The sequence below is a fragment of the Barbus barbus genome (assembly GCF_936440315.1).
Source record: "Barbus barbus genome assembly, chromosome: 28".
Taxonomy (NCBI): domain Eukaryota; kingdom Metazoa; phylum Chordata; class Actinopteri; order Cypriniformes; family Cyprinidae; genus Barbus; species Barbus barbus.
In genome coordinates, this window is record NC_136756.1 from 2,946,363 (window position 1) to 2,965,000 (window position 18,638).

At 40.4% G+C, this 18,638-nt stretch overlaps 1 protein-coding gene across 3 annotated transcripts in view; it reads left to right on the forward strand.

Annotated features, from left to right (window-relative positions):
- The first annotated feature begins 689 nt into the window (after nt 1–689).
- LOC306848563 (voltage-dependent calcium channel subunit alpha-2/delta-3-like) overlaps nt 690–18,638 on the forward strand; it is a 235,059-nt gene continuing 217,110 nt past the window's right edge. For all 3 annotated transcript variants that reach the window (XR_013782255.1, XM_079383198.1, XM_079383197.1), the window contains exons 1-2: nt 690–1,300; nt 1,767–1,848. Coding sequence is in view for 2 of the 3 variants with exons in the window: in XM_079383198.1 (XP_079239324.1) it covers nt 1,206–1,300; nt 1,767–1,848 (177 nt within the window). In the remaining variant the exon portion in view is untranslated. The remainder of the gene's footprint in view (nt 1,301–1,766; nt 1,849–18,638) is intronic.

An 18,638-nucleotide genomic window follows, 5' to 3' on the forward strand; every position in this document is an offset into this window, starting at 1 on the left:
GTTATAAAATTTGTAATAATTGTTGATAATACACATCAAATGATAAATTATTGCAATGTAAATAATATAGAATGATTTATTTTTGTAATTAAAACAATGACATTTTTTCCAGTAATGACAATTTGCAGGAAGAAATTTAAATTTACATTTATTAATTTAGCAGACACGTTTATCCAAAGTGACTGAGGACAAGAGAAGCAATCAAAACCAACAAAAGAGCAATGATAAGTGCTATAACAAGTCTCTGTTAGCTTAACTCAGTAAACATAGAAAGTTTAAAAAAATATATTATTATATAATAAATAAAAAGAAAATAGAATAGAAAAAGAAGATAATTTTTAGAGAACAGAGATTTTTTTTTTTTAAGAAAACAGTAAATGAATAGAGTGCAAGTCTAAAAGGGGCAAGTTTTTTTTTAAGAATAGAATTAGAATAGAGTGCTAGAGTTAGCGGGTCAAATAAAGATGGAAGTGATGTGTTCCATGTGTTACAAGAAATGTAGTGCATAGACATTCAAATGTGACAGATAGATAGATAGATAGATAGATAGATAGATAGATAGATAGATAGATAGATAGATAGATAGATAGACAGGTTTCATGAGATTCACCAGCTCAATAACTCCAATCACTAACTAATGACAAGCTAATTGCTGAGGAGTTTAGTAAGCTATTCCTGTGGTGGGAGCTGAGTACTGAGGCGCATCTGTAGTCATACAGTAGTTGTGGTGTAGTCTCTTTAACTCATTCACTCAGTCTGTCGTGTCGTGTCGTTTCCCGTTTTTCCGGTAGTTGTTTTGTTCACTCTTTCATCATTCGATTCGTCCATTTCGATTCGCATGGCTTCATTTGATAGCGGATTCTCCTCTGAAGAACAATAAAGGCAACAGCAGCAGTTTCTCAGAAAGCGGACGAAAGAGAAGACATGACACGTCCTCGCATCATCGGTCCGTTCTGCTCTCACCTCTCTCTTTCGGCGCACTTGATTTGAGTAAAACTGCAGTACGACTGGAGTATATAAAGCATGACAGCGGCGGCTTGCCTTCAAAAATACATTCATGCGCTTCCCTCGTTACATCTCTGACTGGAACGCACTCCACGCGACACATCCATACATATATCTGTTATAAGCTGTGTTAGTCGGCAGCTGAGTTTGTTGACAGACAATTCTTCATCTCTTCAGAAGCTCTGGACATCAGTGCAATCATGAAGTGTGTTTTGTATTGTGTGTTTTTCGTCCTGCTGTGGATTACACCCAGTACCAGAGTATGTGCATCTCATCAAGGAATTCCCCTGTCAGTGTAAGTATACTTTTCTGTATTTATTGTATATAATTAGTAGGTGCTAATAATAGGCTACAAATAAAATAGGATGTTTTGTATATTGTTTGCTGTATTGATTTTGTACAGCTATTGCCTATATTGTTGTCATTATGTCCCAACTTTTTTATTTGCTATTTTTCAAGTTGCCCAGACTGCTTTACAAAATGAACTGAATGAAATATTTTAGGTCACAATATGCATTTATTTATTTAGCCAGTGCCTTTTGATTTTAAAGTTCACTTCATACAGATGTGTGATGGGACACATGCAGTTTAAAGGATGTATTTGCTTAAATACCGTACACATTTCATGTATTATAATTATACATGATTTGAAAATGCAGTTTAAGCAAGTGTTTTCGCTATATTGCTCTTATCTCTCATAGCCAAATTTGTACCTGTTATGTCAAATTAATTTCCTCATAATTTTATTTCCTTCTGTCTAGTGTAAAACTTTGGGCTTCAGCGTTTGGTGGAGAAATTAAATCCATTGCGGCCAAGTATTCTGGCTCTCAGCTGTTGCAAAAGGTAAACTGATCTGTGCTAATTTGTGCAGTTAACACCATGAACAAAACAGCACTGAAAGATATATCATGATATTCTTTGAAATACCTTGGAGTACCATGTTATTGTCATCCTTTTGTGGTGTTCTTTCAACACACAGAAACGTGAGTGTGTGCTTCTGTTCCTTACATATTATCACATACACAAGTACATGTCAACACTCATGCTCACATACACACACAGTCTACGTTAATTAAACCACCCACGAGCAGCAAACCTGGTTTGGTTTGTTAGTTTTTTTTGCCCACCTTCCATTGCTAGTGTTCTGCTTGTCTTTTTTCACAGTGAGGTCAGAGCATCACAGAGGTCAGCACTCGAGGCCTGTGATTATGGGAAAGCATGTTTCTGTGTGATGTTTCTGTAATAGAGCAGATGGATGTCTGTGAGCATGATTTTAGTGTGATTTTGCCAGTGATATTTTCCCCATTGGGCTGGTTGGAGTTCAAATATGAAGGAAAAAGACAGCGCCTGTAGAATGTTTGTGGCATATGTGCATCTGTGTGTGTGCTACTAAGTAAAGAGGATGGGAGCCTGAGGGGCAGATTATCTGTGTGACGGTTTTAAAAAGAAGAAAGAGAACATGCCTGGTGAGCAGACAGAAAAGCGGCAAAGAGATAAAACAGAGCAGAGGGCACAGAAGAGAAGAAAGGAAAGAGACATATGACAGGAAGCCCAGAGGAAGAAATGTGCATGGAGAAAGAGGAGAGGAGAATGTAAAGTAGAGTAATGTGCATGAACTGGTGTAAGTGTGCCCTGTGGCTCACTCACTCGCTTATTGTGTGGGTGACCTCATCAGCTCAAAAGTGCTCCGGAGTGGTTCTGGACAGGCGATAAGGAGCAGGGGTCCAACATCTTTTGCAGAGGGTTGGGTCTTTGCTTGAGGAGCAATTTCAGAGCTGGAGCAAAACAGCTACTTAAAAACAGCCACAGGAAACGCATCTCTGAAAACTGTAGGGACTACTGTTGGACTAGTGCTATATACATTTACATTCATAATATACTATAATGAGAATGAGATTTTGCATTTACATGCATAACACGCTTCATGATCTTTACTCAAAATATTTTTTCTTCTGATTTTTTGTCTGAATTATCTGACAAAATGTAACATACATACAGTGCTGATCCTAGACTTTTGAGGGCCCTACGCAAAACTTTTTTTGGGGGATGTAAGTGTGTATAACACATATGTCCGTGTTTCACTCCGTCTCGAATCGTGCTAGCGGAAAGAGCTCGAGAAACAGTATCTCTTCCGCGGCTCGGTACACTTTCAACTCATTTTTTTTGTCTTGAGCAAGAGACTGTATGACATTCACGTTACTTTTGACTGATTTTTACGTAGAGAGGGTGAAATGATCCTTCATGTTTTCATAACCGCTGGCCAAACTCAAAAACGAAACTAAAATTAAAACATATTTGAGAGCAAGGGGGCCACCTTGTGTTTCGAGGGCCCTACACAGCTTGCGTATTCTGCATATAGGGAGGATCGGCTCTGCATACATAAATTGCTTTTACCAATAGATATTTTAAATAATGAACTCCAGAAGTTGCAACATTTAAAACAACCCAAAATATCCTTGTCCCTTGTCTTTCTTCTTCTGAACACAAAAGAAGATACTTGGGTAGACCAAGCACATGGGTAACCAAACTGTTGCTGGAGGCCATTGACTTCCATAGTTTTTTTTCTGTTTTTTCCAACCATTGTCACCAACATTCTTCAGACAATTTTTTTGTCTCGCAATTGCAAATTTATTGTGAAATTTTGGTAACATTTTATTTTAAAATCTCTTAACTAGTTGCTTATTAGCATGCATATTACTAGAATATTAGCCAATTATTAGTAGTAATTAAGCACATATCAATGCCTTATTCTACATCCCTAATCCTACCCAATAGCTAAACTTAACAACTACCTTACTAACTATTAATAAGCAACAAATTAGGAATTTATTGAGGGAAAAGTTGTAGTTAATAGTCAATAAGTGTTCCCTATTCTAAGGTTTATCAAAAACATTTTTTCTCAGAATTCTGAGTATATATCTTGCAATTCTGTTCTTTCCCCTAACGTTTTAGACACCTGATGCAGTAGGTTTGAATTCTATACTTAAGCAAAAAATATATATATATATCTGAAAATAGTTATTAATTTATTTTAAAGCTGTAGTCTGTAAATTTTGCCTCTTTGTCGTTATCTCTGTTGAAAACCTGGTATTGCAGCCAGGTGCGGAATTATCTTTATTTTATTACGTGGGCTGTACTCTGGCATTGTTATACTTTATTCTCAAATTATTAATGTTAACAACATCAGCATTGCGTGACTAGTGACAATGAGTATAGTGTGTATTAACGTGTAGATTTCAATTTCTGTACAGTCTAATCTAATTGTCATGCTATTCAAATTTCATATTAAGAAATTCTTTTAACCCAATAAGCAAATTATGCTCCCTTCAAAATGGTTTTCTTTAAAATACAAATCTTGTGTAATCCCAGGCTATCTGTAATCAGAAGCACGTTTAAAACTGGAATATAATTTAATTTCATTCACTTGTGTTTCATAAACACATAATCCTTTCTGGATTACAATCCGCCATCAAAATGTAATTATTCTAGCTGCTGTGAGACAAGGCTATAAACGAACTGCCTCCTGCAGGATCCTCACATGTGATAACCTACTAGCAGGGACAACTTCTTTATGTTACGTGACATAATGACGCAGTGCCATGCTCGAATTTCCTGCAAAAAAAATACCCGTACCACTCAAATTAGAAAACATTATTATAGGCTTAGAGTTGTGAATCAGGCTAAAGTAAGGCGATAGTTTTGAACACTGGCTGGCTGGTTATGTACTTGCTCAAATATTGATTTCCGATCATTTTTAATCAAAAAAAGTTACGGACTGCAGCTTTAAATTTATCTGTATAAGTTGTATATAAATATTTTCTATTCAGATTTGTTTTGGAGACAATTTCATTTTCATGTGTGCAATATAATTTGGGTTTTAAAGATAAGATATCTTAATCTTTTTTTTTTTTTCCTTGATTTAAATCTCCCATTAACTTCTTTACTATTTAAAATGTAACCAACAGCTGAGTGTCAAGACAAAGCAGTTTTGATGTTGCATTTAATTTCCACAGAAGTACAATCTGAAAAACATTATTTAAACTTACCTTACCTGAAATGTCTATCTTGTAAGCCCTGCTGTTTCCTTCAGGAAAATCTAGCTTCTCTTTGTTCTTTCTTTGCTTATCTATTATGTTTGTGTGTCTTTCATCTCCTGTGTGTTTCAGTCTTTACCCTTTGCTCTGCCCCTCATCCATTCTCTTACATCTTCCCTCTTTTCCTAAAAGCATTCTAAAGCATTCTTTACATTGAATAAATTTGTTTTTAAATTATCTGCTGTCATTATCACGCATGTATCTAAATTGTGCCCATATTATTCTGCATCATCATCATCATCACACCTTGTACTGCTCAAGCTCAAATAATGCTTGTATTGGAAATTTCTCATGTTTCAAGGTTAAATCAAGGGGAAACAGTTTGTGTGTGTAACAGGAAGTGAACGACATCCTTTCCTAATCAATATACTGTACATATTCAGCTTAAAATGCTCATATATGAGCATCTAAGATATTGAATTTGTGTGTTTACTTACATGTTAAAATCTTTAAAATGTAAACTGATTTTTTTTTTTGAAAATAAGTCTAATTTTTACTCACCGTTATGCTTGGTTTTCTATGCTGTATTTTGCTTCTGTAGAAAATTGTAAAGATTCGTTTCATAGTTCTTTCTATACAATGACAAGTTCTAAAAGGACCAAAATACTGAGAAAGTACCATAAAAATAAAGCAGTCCAAATGTGAGAGGAGCAGATTGAAATTTTACATCATTAAGTGGTAGTCTTTCCTTGTGCTGAAACTTGCTTTCCCACATTTGCTTGGTGTTCTTGATGTGCTTGATTTTTCCTTATGTGCTCTGCGGAAAAAAAGGATGCAATGGGCATAAGTGAATAATGACATAATTGTCATTTTTGGGTGAACTTAGTAGAGTGGTCAGGAAAGGGTTCTCAAACTTAAGTTTCGTTTACACCAGTTGTATTACAACATTGAAGTAGATAGGCAGAAAATCTGATGAGACTGTGGAATGCAGAATGAGTCATGAATTCTGTATTGACAGAAAGGGATTTTGCATGTGGCCATCTAAACACGAGAGCCCATAATATATGAATACAAAAATGAAAAACAGCTTCTTGTCTTGTCAGCTTGAGCTTTTTGTCAACAGGTCTAGCTAAGGTGTGGTTTAGCTTGGTAGTGTAACGTAACGTCTCTTCAGAAGATGACAGAGGCAGTAATTCAAGTGAATAGATTTAATCTCAAAGAGTGACGAGCAAACCGGGTTTCAAACAATAATACATTACAATACGTTAAGACCGGACGAAGACTACCACGAAACTGAAAGCTTATAAAGACATACAAATTCAGGAGCAAACAAGATAACAAGTGAACACAGGTGATAAGACTTAACGATGATTAATGAAGAACTAATGAGAAGAACTGGAACAAAACCAAATAAGGGAAAACAGGAAACTGAGAAGACACATACACGTAACAGGTAGCTGCATATCTGCATTTAAATTCTTGCCAAAAAAAGAATGACATAAATCAGTTTAAAGAGTATGCATGTGTATTTATCCATGTCCAAGAATGTAACTTAAATATTAGGACTACTTGTGTGTTTGAAAGGCAAAGAACAAATGCTCATGAGATCAAAAAATTACATATTTACAAATTTCACCTATCACTGGTGTCCACTATAAGAGAATAACATATTACACATTACAGCCAATGAGGATTAATTTAAATACTTTTAGCAGTATACAAATGTGTTTGTATGCAGATGAGGTTAATTCACAGTATGTCACCATTATACCACTGGCTGAAATACGTCTTTAGTCACATCTTAACAACAAGAAAGGATATTAACAACAAAATCCCATTGAAATGAGCAAGAAATATCTGTATTCAGCAGCTCGTCACGTTAATTTCATGTCTCGCTGGGTTGAGCTTTTGAAGACTTGTGATGTCCTGCATGTAATATTATTTGTAAGCAGTGATGGGCAAATCAGACGACTTGATGCAGGGTGTGTGTTTATCATGACATGTGTTCTTCACAAAATACTATAAAAGCATACATGCACAGACCGAAATGTGTTTTGTGAATGATGAGATGATGAACACAGCCACATAAAGTCAAGCATTTTAAAAGCTACATACAGAGAATTCTGCTACATTTTCCCACATTAATCATATAAAGGAGACATGGCTCTAGACCTCACCTCTAGAGCCGGTCATCCCATAGGCGCTGTAGATGAGGGATTAGCATGGTAATATACATGGCAGTGTTAATGTGTTTGATTTTGGCAAAATAGATCTGCTATGCTGCTGTTGCACCAGAGCAAGTATCGAGAATTGCTACTGCTAATACATCCACAACATGCTGCTGTGAGCATGCTGCTGCACATAACATATATAAAATAACCCCATATAGCATACACGAGTCACCTCGTAGCAGATCTATACAGGTGGAGCTGGGGAAGGTGGGGGGTTTCTGAAGCTCGCTGCAACTGCTACAACAAGCACTAGCCAAGTACTTGAATGTTGAGCAGTGAGCTCATTGGCTGCTGATACAAAAGGACCAATCAGCTGCACCAGATGTTTGACCTATTGAAATGTGTCACCTAGAGTGTCATGCCAGATCTTTGGATGTATAGGAATGCTTTGTGTTCTTTTGTTCTTTTGAATGGCAGAAATAGTACTCCTTAATGCACAAGGATTATCTCAAAACATTGTTGAATGAAAATGAAAAACTAAAAAACTAAAAATAAAAGCAAAATTATTATTAGCTAAAATCATACAAAAATAAATAATTGCATTCTATTTATCCAGGTAACATTAATTTTAGTTAATTTTAATTAATTTTAGAATTGTGTCCTTCTGATTGTGCACGAGGCATACACCTTTGCGATGCATTATTAAATGTCCTTGTCATTGTTTTGGTTTTATGGCAGAATCAAAACATTTAAAGTCACTTGCTACAGTTGCTGTATAAGGTTTAATTTGAACATTTTTATTTCTGTTCTTGAGTACTTTGTGAATAGGCCTGTATTAAATATCTTGGCTATGATTCATTGAAATGCGCCTGTTATGAAATTGTTATGAACTGGGAATTTCAAATATGGATGAGCACAAAACATGGTACAGCCAATACAGGACAGTTGTATACACTGTTTGCCATCCACCTGTATTTCACTCAGTGCTGGGCATAGACTTTTGAGGTTTGTAAGCAAAAAAATTGTCAGGGGGCCCATGTCACTGTGTTCAAAATGTCCCCAACTCCTGCTCTTTCAGAGCAGATTCACTGTAAATAAACAACAGTGAGTAAAAACAGTAATTCTATTTAAAAAAGATTGATTGAAGATTGAAGATGATTTTATACACTCCACACAGGTTCCAGAACAAAATCAAATAGATGCTTTTGAAATTAATGGTGGTGCTCTAATAGTTGAAGTGCAGAAGTGATGTGTAGGCAAAAGCACCTAAACACCCCCGGTACTATAAAAATAGTACCACCAGATAGTTAGTGATAGAAAGTGATTTTCAACCCTGTAAAAGCCTGGCATATGAAATAAACGAAATGAAACGATCATAATGATTATTTAAAAAAAATGTAATTATAAAAGTTATAAAGATTATTTAAAAAAAATGTAATTTATAAAATAATATTATAAAATGAAATAAAATAACAAATGAATGAATTTGTGTTTTTTTTGTTGAGTATCATATTTCGTACATCAGCCTTTAATGGCTCATATAGAATAATATAGGGGAATACTAGAGGAGAAAAAAAAAAACCCCACCTCAATTTTACTCAGAGACCCAAACAAAAATATACAATTCCAAGCAGTTTGCTGATATTAATATGGACATAAAGTAAAATGAAATTCTGATGTAAATGAATGAGATAATAAAGACATCAGTTGTCACTCTATATCTCCCAATGATATGTCTTAGTAAGACAATATTTCTTTTCTTTCTTTTTTCTTTTTGCAGGAATGCCATAAAATAACCTTTCAGTGAACTGTTCTTAAAAGGACCTCCTTCCACTATAAAGAAACTTTTGTGCAATGGAAGTGAATATTAAAGGTGACATCGGATGAATTTTTTTTTTATTTTTTTTATTTTAGTTAGGTGTCTGCTGTGTCTGCCAGCTCAGAAAAGCTGAAAAGAAAATATGTAGCCAGTTTGTTATAAACTGCCTGAGTTTAAAAATGTGTCATCCAGCGACCTGTTTCAATTTGGTGCTGGTTTTGACGTAACTAGCTTGTTATTTGAATATGATCGCCTCTGAGCAAAATATGGAGTCTGCCCTCTTCCCACCCCTTTTTGTAAACAGATAGCAAAGTGGCTAACGAAGGTGCCTTGCGTTTTTCTGCATTTGAACAATGAAGCAATCATGGCATGCAACCTGCTCTGTGTTCGGATGTACAGGCTCACAGGTGTCCTTACACAGAAACCCAGCTTCATAGCATAAACACAGCCCTTAGTGAAAAGCAGCAGTCCGCCATTACTGGAGATGTCAATGCCATTGTCAGCACTATTGTTCCTTCCTACTCAGGAGAAATTGCGATCGCAGGAAAAATCGTGTTTCCGATTACGTTCCCCCCTCGTGCTTTGCGTGGTGGGTAAACTAAACACGCTACTGCAAGTGGGACTTATAGGGCCAATTTTACTAAAGAGGGCAAATTAGCATGAGAGTGCAATTCCTAAACAGTGCCAATGGGAGGGGAAATTTCTGCCGAGTGATTTACTAACAGTGTGCAAATTAAAGAACACAGATGCAATATACCAATATACCAAGCGCAGCACAAATGAACATAGTTGCAAATAAAGAATAAATAAATAAATAAGCCAAAGTACATTGAAAAGAACCAGAGGCCAAAAATGAAGGTTTGCTAGAAGTTTTGATAGACCTGGTATTCTAAGTCGTCTTTTATTTCCTGAAGCAAATTAAAAATAACATGGCTTGGCAAACTGTCACAAATTCAGCCTCTGTGGCTCCCTCCGATCACCACCAGAGGGAACCATCTCCTGAGTACTAACATTCAGACTCCATTTCCCATATCACTCCGTTCCTGAGACTGATTACCTGCACAGGTGTTCCACATCAACCAGCATATATAAACCATTCCTGCCCCTCTCTCACTGCGAAGTCTTGTTCTTGCCCATGCAGACATTTCTGAGCGTTATTCCCGTGTTTGAGTTCCTGTTGCTGACCTGGACTGTTATATAGATTACGAACAAACTCTGCCTGCCTACTCTGACTCTGCCTGCCTCGTTGACCTGCTCTGTTCTCAGTCTGCCGCCTGCCCTGACCCTCAGCCTGAACTTGGTTTATGATTCTGCCTTGTCTACATTGTGTTTACCGTCTGTGATTGACCTCTGCTTGTATACTATTGACTATTCTGTGGAACTAATAAAGCTGCACACGGATCTAAATGAAAATGCCTCCCCGTTACACAAACGATATGTTCGGATAATGATGAATAAATGTGGAAAAAATCCTCTCCCTTCTACAACGTGCTCTCTGTTCTCTGCAGTGCCTCCTCCTAGCAACAATAATTGGAGCTATTTCAAACGCAAAATAGTTTAAGACATGCTTTTTTGGGCATTAAATGATGCCACAAATGCTAGTAATTTAACGACCGAAAACATTAGTAAAATGCGTTGCGTGATTAATTTGAATACTCTCCTCCCATGACTTTTGCATCTGAAAGGGAAACTCCTAAAAATGCACATTCAATAAGGTCAGGTGCAAAAATAACTGTGTCCATGCCTTTTCAGCGCTAATTCGTCACCGCAAGTCTTTAGTAAAAACTTGACAGTACAATTTTAAAGCCAAAATATGGTTTGCGCTGGTGCAAGCTATTAGTAAAATTGGCCCATAAAGTTTGTAATAGCATGTGATGGCACCATGAGACCAGCTATTTGGTAATTTTTATCTCGCCGTGCTCTCATCTGTGTGATTCATAAAAGTGTATTTATTATGCACAGTATAATCAGATGACTGACTTTTAAACCGAGTACGTTTACTGTAAAGATAACAGGCTTGTACTAATAGTGAACTGTTTATTTGCAAAGGACAGCCCCGGTATTGCTACTGTACTGGAGCATGAGCTTTTGAAACTCCGCCTTCTCTGGGAGCACCAGCTCATTTGCAATTAAAGGGAAACACATGAAAATGGCACATTTTGGCTCATACCCTAAAAGTGGCAATTTTAACAAGCTATAAAAAATGATCTGTAGGGTATTTTGAGCTATAACTTTACATACACATCAGAGAATTATTTAACATCTTGTAAAAAGGGCATAAATTGGTCACCTGGTCATTGAAACCATGGATACAATGCAATAAATGTCAAATCGACAGCTAAACATAATAATATTGAATTTGGAGGTCTATGGCAATTCCCAGCCCTACTAGTCACCAGTCAGAACATTGTAGCAAAATTTTTTTGGCAATGCCTAGTAATAATCTAGAAATGTTTAGTCTAGCAATCATCCAGAATAGTTAGAACAATAACAATGCCTAGCAACAGAACGGCCTAAGCAGAAAAGTGTATTTCCTGTTGTTTTTTACCTCATGCATTGTTATTTTTTAAGTGAATAGTTTGACTATGCAATGTTTCCCAAGCCTCTTCAACACACCAGATTGTTGGTAAATGGATTTCATCACACCCTGTTCATGGCACATTAACTGTGTTTCTCCAGGGTCTCCTTCATGCTTTCTTTCATGCAAATGTTCTTTCACCTCCATTTGTTCATCTCTGCTGGAATATCCCCTTTTGAGGCGAAACCATAAAAGTTAAACTAACTTCTTACTACAGCAAAATCATACTGTCACTGATTTGTGTGGATTCAAGTTCAGATTGGTAATATTTTTTTTGTTTATGTTAAACTGGCTAATATGGCAGTCATCTTAGGGGGTGTTTACATGACAATGTTTTCAACTAAATACAGAAAACATTTTTATTTTTATTTTTTTGCATCGTTCATTTACACAATGGTGTTTTAGGGGGCCTGAAAGTGCTAAAAATCTCTACAAAGTGACATCGCCAACTACTGGCCTGGCTTGCATAATATAGCGCCAGTGTTGGGAAGGTTACTTTGGAAATATAATAGGTTACAGATTACAAATTACCCTATTTAAAACGTAATAGTAGTATAACTTTTTCAATTACTTTATTAAAGTGATTTAACTGATAACTTTTGAGTACTTTTTCTTTTTGATTTAAATGCTTCTAATGAATGTTCCCCCTGTGCACGGCCCCTACTGTCTGTTTGTATATGATATGACGATAGTTTTCTCAAAAGAAATTGTAAAATGCTCATGAAGTGATTCAGAGCAGTTCTAGAGATTACACTATCGTAACCTCAGTTCCCTGAGAGACGGGAACGATACATGGCTTAAACGCCTTGGGGACTCCCTTCCTTCTTAACCTACTTGAAATCTTACTGCACAACATCAGTAAAGTTGCAACTCTCACTGGCCAATGCCAGCCAAGACGGCTAATAGGGGCGGGGCCCCGCCGCTATATAATGTGCCGTTTTGGCGGCATAAACTCAGAATCTTCCGACTGAACCAACAGCACAGTAGACCTGAGCAGCAAACACGGCGGCCTACACCATGTCTTGTTCCCGTCTCTCAGGGAACTGAGGTTACGATAGTAACCGGAGACGTTCCCGCTCGAGAGCGGTCTCTCGACATGGCGCAAACGCCTTCGGGACTGTTGAACAATGCCGTGGAAGCAGCGAAGTAAAAAGGCTCAGCCTCGGCAGAGCTCATGTGAACAGTTCCTTGCAAACACTAAAAACAATCCCCAACCAATCGTATACGCCCCTGTGACATGTCTCGAGAGGATTGGATGTAGGTTCCCGCTTAGGGATCCAATCAGGTTACTCAGAAACCATGTACGATGGCAAGCCTAATGAGAGGCTTACAAAGGCCAAAGCATTATAGTAAAAATGAAGCATACATACAAGCATGTAATGTAACAGTGTAACCAACATGTGAACAGCAAGGCCGGGCACAATACTTGAAACAATATATACACTTCGGCCACATCCGAGGTGCCACAGTCTTAACATGACGATGGCTCCGCCCCTGATCCTCTATATGACCTAGTCGAAACCACCATACAGTCAAACGGTTAGTGGTTGCAGGTAGAGCCATGGGTCGTACTCACCGACAAGACCTGTCAAGGCTAATTACCACACGTCCAAATTGTAAAATCTGGCGAAGGTATTCTGCGAAGTCCATCCAGCCGCCATACAAATATCTTTGATGGAACTGCCCTGAGTCTACGCCCACGAGGAGGCAACCGCCCTTGTAGATTGGGCTCTGACACCAATAGGACATTCCATTCCCCAGCTGGAATATATCCAAGGCAATAGCTCCAACCATCCAATGTGATAGGCGCTGTTTGGAGACAGGCTGCCCCTTAGTGCTGCCTCCAAAGCATACAAATAGCTGCTCGAATTGCCGAAACTGAGCCGTGCGGTCGATGTACACTCGCAAAGCACACACTGGACACAACACCTGATTAGGAGCGGCATTCGATGAAGCGGCCGACTCTGGAGTGAAAGCAGAAAGCGCCACCCCTTGCACTCTGAACGGTGTCAAGAGCGATTTAGGCACATAGCTCAATCTCGGCTTGAGTGTGATGTTACAAGTGTGACGTTACAATCACCCAGTCCAAACTGCATGCAGTCTGCATTCAGAGAGAGCATTTGCAAATCCCCCATGCGTTTGACCGAAGCAAGGGCGAGCAGCGGTGCGGTTTTAAGCGACAGCTCCCTCAAGCCAACAGTCTGAAGTGGCTTGAAGTGCGGGAGGGCTAGCGCCTCCAGCACCAGAGCCAAATCCGAGGATGGAACTGTAGGGGGGCGAGAGGGTTTCAATCTTCTCGCACCTCTCAAAAATCTGATAACTAGATCGTGTTTTCCCACTGAGAGCCCTTCGATAGCGGCGTGAAATGCTGATATAGCTGCAACATAAACCTTAAGCGTGGAGGGAATACTGCCGACACGGGGCAGTTATCCGGGTCTCGAATATTCGATTCACACCATCTCTCAAACACTGCCCATTTACAGGCGTACAGGCGTCTAGTAGAAGGGCCCTGGTTTATCGGTTCCGGCACACCACCCACACGTGAAGTTTCCACCATTCGGGATTGGGGTGCCATACCGAGCCCTCCGCCTGAGACAGTAGATCCCGCTTCAGTGGGATTGGCCAAGGGGAGCCGTTAGTATTTCCAGCAGATCTGGGAACCAAGGTCTGTTCGGCCAGTACAGAGCGATTAATAAAACTGACGCTTTCTCCTCTCTGATTTTGTGCAGCACTTGAGACAAAATCTTCAGCGGGGGGAATCTTCAGCTTGAGGGAGAGCGTGACAGAGAGAAGAACTGGGTGCAATTAGTGTTTTCCTCCGTCACAAACAAATCCACCTCCGCTTTTCCAAAACGTTGCCATATCATCCTCACTGTCCTGGGGTTCAGTTTCCGTTCTCTGTGAGGAATTCCGTCCCTCGATAGCATATCCGCGCAGAGCAGATGGTGATTGGCCCACAGAAAAAGGCGTGCTGCCTGTCTGTAAAGGGCTCTCGAGTGTACTTCGCCCTGGCGGTTTATATACGATACCACCGACATGTTGTCCGTGTGAATCAACACGTGATGCCCCCGGACTTGCGTGATGAAACTCTGAAGAGCTAAGAATACCACCCTCAGCTTGAGGCGATTTATGTGCCACGTTCTCTCCGACTTCGTCTAGTAGCCCGAGGCTGGTACGCCCTCGCAATGAGCTCCCTAGCCCATCGTCGACGCGTCCGTCGTGACCACTTTAGATCGGGGTTCCGCCATGGTTTCAGCACGTTCAGGCACCTGCGAGTGATCACAACACGGGCACGGCCTGTTTTCCACGCCCTCCTCGGCACCTGTGCTTTCAGCCATATCCGGGGGGGAGCATATACAGCAGCCCGAGGTGACAAACTTTTGCAGGCTGCCATCCGTCCCAAGAGCCTCTGATATTCTTTCAGTGCCACGGGACGGTCCAATCTGAATGCATTCAGAGCGGACATTAATTCTCGTATGCGCTCCTGTCTCAGACGCGCTCTGATTGAGATCGAGTCCAACTGCACCCCCAGATATATGATTGACTGGCTGGGGCGTAACATGCTTTTTTGTTTGTTCACATAGAGACCTAGCTCTGCTGAATGTGTGGGCGACGTGGATGTGCATATGTGCGAAGTGTCGAGAGCAAGCCGGTCCAACACTTGCCACATGGGCGTGAACATCGCCCAATACACGTGTGAAGTAGCTATTGCTGGAGGAGGAGAAAAAGGCACTTTTTGTGAGGGTGTCACAGACTTTATTGCATTCTGAACATACACAACACAAACATTCTCATAGGCGCCTGCAACCACCAAGGGGACTTCGTGAGAAGATATCGGGCACTTTGTGGTGGGCCCGCTGCTCGGTGCTCTCTTTCTCTGTATCTCCCCGTCAGGAACGAGGCTTCTACGCCGACAGAGGAGTTCCCCTGTCGGGACGGCCGCCCTTCTTGAAGCTGTAACGACCCTTTTCTCTTGGTATCCTCTGCCACAAAGTTTTAGCATGAACAGCAGGTTCTGGGTTTGGCGCCGATGAAGTGGAAGCAGAGGGGGGCCGCTTCGACGCAGATGAGGATCTACTCCGTGCTGGAGGCTGGCCTGCAGCTCGGCATGGTAGGAAGTGACTCATCACCCTCATTCTGTGCCTCTGAGAAGCGCTCTGCGATAGCCTCCACCGCGTCTCCAAAGAGGCCGGATGGAGATGCAGGAGCATTGTGTAGCGCCCTCCTGTCCGTGTCCTTAAGCTTAGTGAGTGTCAGCCACAGATGTCGGTGGAGCACCACCATGTAGCCCATGCTCTGGCCGATCGCCTGGGCCGTCTTCATTGTAGCTTTAAGTGCAAAATCTGTCACCGCGCAAAGATCTTTAAATGCCTCAGGATCCGCCCTCGTCCAGGGATTTCAGGAGCTGTGCCTGAAAGACTTGGAGCACTGCCATCGTGTGGAGCGCCGAGACCGCATCCCCTGAGGCGGCATACGCTTTGTCCGCAACATGTGCGGTCAAACGGCAGGGTCTTGATGGCAGCATAGCACCCGCCTTCAGGGAGGCGGAGGAGGGGCAGAGGTGTGCGGCGATGGATTCCTCGATGGGCGGAATGTGCATATATCCTCGGGCTTCCGCTCCGTCGACTTTGGTGAAAATCTCCGACCCGCCAGCGTGGGTGCGAGCCGATTGGGGCGCAGCCCACACCTTGGCGACCTCATCGTGCAGGTCAGGAAGGAAAGGGGCTTGCTTCCTCTGTGCGGCAGCTTTTGATTCCAGCTTGCTCTTAGCCGGTTTGTCAGTGGATTCCCACTCTAGACCGAAATCGCTCACGGTCCTGGTGAGAATCCTGACGAGCTCATCCTGGATTGCGGCGTGTCCCTCCACTTCAGAGCGCTCCTCTGGAGTGTGGGCCCAGTCCTTCTCGGACGTTGTTAGGGACAGCGCCTCGTCAAGATCGTCGTCGTCTCCCTCTGCACCGAACGAGATAATCTCCGAAGCTCCAGGGGCGGGCCAAAGACTCTTCCGTGAAGCACACCGGGGAGCAGGGGGGGTGAATCGCGCCTTCTGCGCTGTTGCCTCACCAGCGGCTCATTGGCGCCAGTGGGACGTTGCCAAGGGAAATCACAGAGGGCAACACTTTTCTAAGCACCCGCACTGAGAACTCCTCACAGTGCGGGCAGCCCAACCTGTTGAGTGCTGCCTCTGCATGGGCAAGACCCAGGCACAGGACGCAGAACTCGTGAGTGTCCGGGGCCTCGATGGGTCCCGAATACAGCGTGCAGACGTTGGACATGCTGGAACGCCGAGAGGGAAATCCACAGCTGTCTTCAGTAGGATGTGTGAAAGAGGAAGATTCTGAGTTTATGCCGACAAAACAGCGCATTATATAGCGGCGGGGCCTCACACATATTAGCCGTCTTGGGTGGCATTGGTCAGTGAGAGTTGCAACTTCACTGGCATTGTGCAATAAGATTACAGGTAGGTTAAGAAGGAAGGGAGTCCCCAAGGCATTTACGCCATGTCGAGAGATCGCTCTCGAGAGGGAACCGTGCGTCTGCACCATTCATTTCCACAGAGACACGCAGAATGTGCAGGATTCATATACTGTCTTTTTGCAGATTAATATTCACAGACATAGTCCATGTCGTGTTTTGATTCAAGTGTACTGCCCTACTTTTCATCCAAAATGTGGCATATTCCTTGACATTTCGCATTATAGGAATTCCACTTTTATGACTGGATTCTATTAGGGCTGGACCAGAATATTCGATTATTCGAATATTCGTTCAGTGGGTTGGCATTAGATTTTCAATTTTGAGATTCGAATATCCTTTTTTTTTCGAATATCCTGGGTAGTAACTGATTACATGTAATCTGGATTACGTAATCAGATTCCAAAAATTAAGTATTGTAATTAGAGTAAATTACATTTTAAAATACTCGTAATCAGAGTAGAGTTACTTTTTTATGGATTACATGATTACATATAATTCACACAATAGCAATAAATTATTCATCATTCATTGATTCTCCCTAATTTCTCTTTTTCATCTTTTAAATGTTCCTTTCTAAAATAGCCTACCGATTATATACATATTATATATGTATATATAGTCCAGTTTTGTGGACATTCACACAAAGATCAGTCATTAGTCAGGTGGCGACAGCATTAAGACCACTGGATTTACAAAAATAATTTCAGGTTTAAGAAGGGTGATGAATACATTCATTTTTATTTGAATTAGTTTTTTTTAACAACTATTATAACTAATTAAAATGCACATATTCACGTTATTTCTTAGTCACATGTAATGCAGGCATTCCAAAACTTTTTGCCATCTAAACTTTATTTCACCAAATATATTTGCTTTAAGTACCTCAATTATTTCAATAATTAAGTATCACATTTGCATGTTCACGGTTTCTTTGATTAATGATCACCTGGCATGCTGGTAAAAAACAAACAAAAAAAACATATTTTTTAGTAAGTGTTTTATTTAAAACAGAGACTATAGAAATACAAAGATGGTTCACTCCTATACTTATGAATGGAAGAAATATGGAGGAATAGTCCCACCTTCTAAATGAAAGAGCCAAATTTCCCATAGAAACCTGACTAGACCAGTTATTATGACTCCGCATGAGCATTGGCTGGTCTAGCCTGAAAAATACGCTTTTTAAATGCTATTTGAGCATAAGAAACAACATTCATGGGGCAATTAATTTCAGATTTTTGTTGCTGATTTGACATACGTAATTTAATTGTGAATTCAGTGAGCAGTTTTTGAGGTTACAGGATTCCCCCATTCATTAAGGTTTTGTACGAGCTGCTCAGAAGTGTTGCAAATATCGCCACCGAGTGAAGAGACTTTCCTCGAAACGGAGTTTGTTTTAAAATGATTTATTTTTATTTTTATTTTTTATGATTTAATTAATTGTCAGCTTTTCATTAAACTCACAACCCCCTGCAGTTCCTTTACAAACCCTGTTTGAGAAACCTTGATCTAATATAATGTTTAATGCACGGTCATGTTGTAAATTACAATGA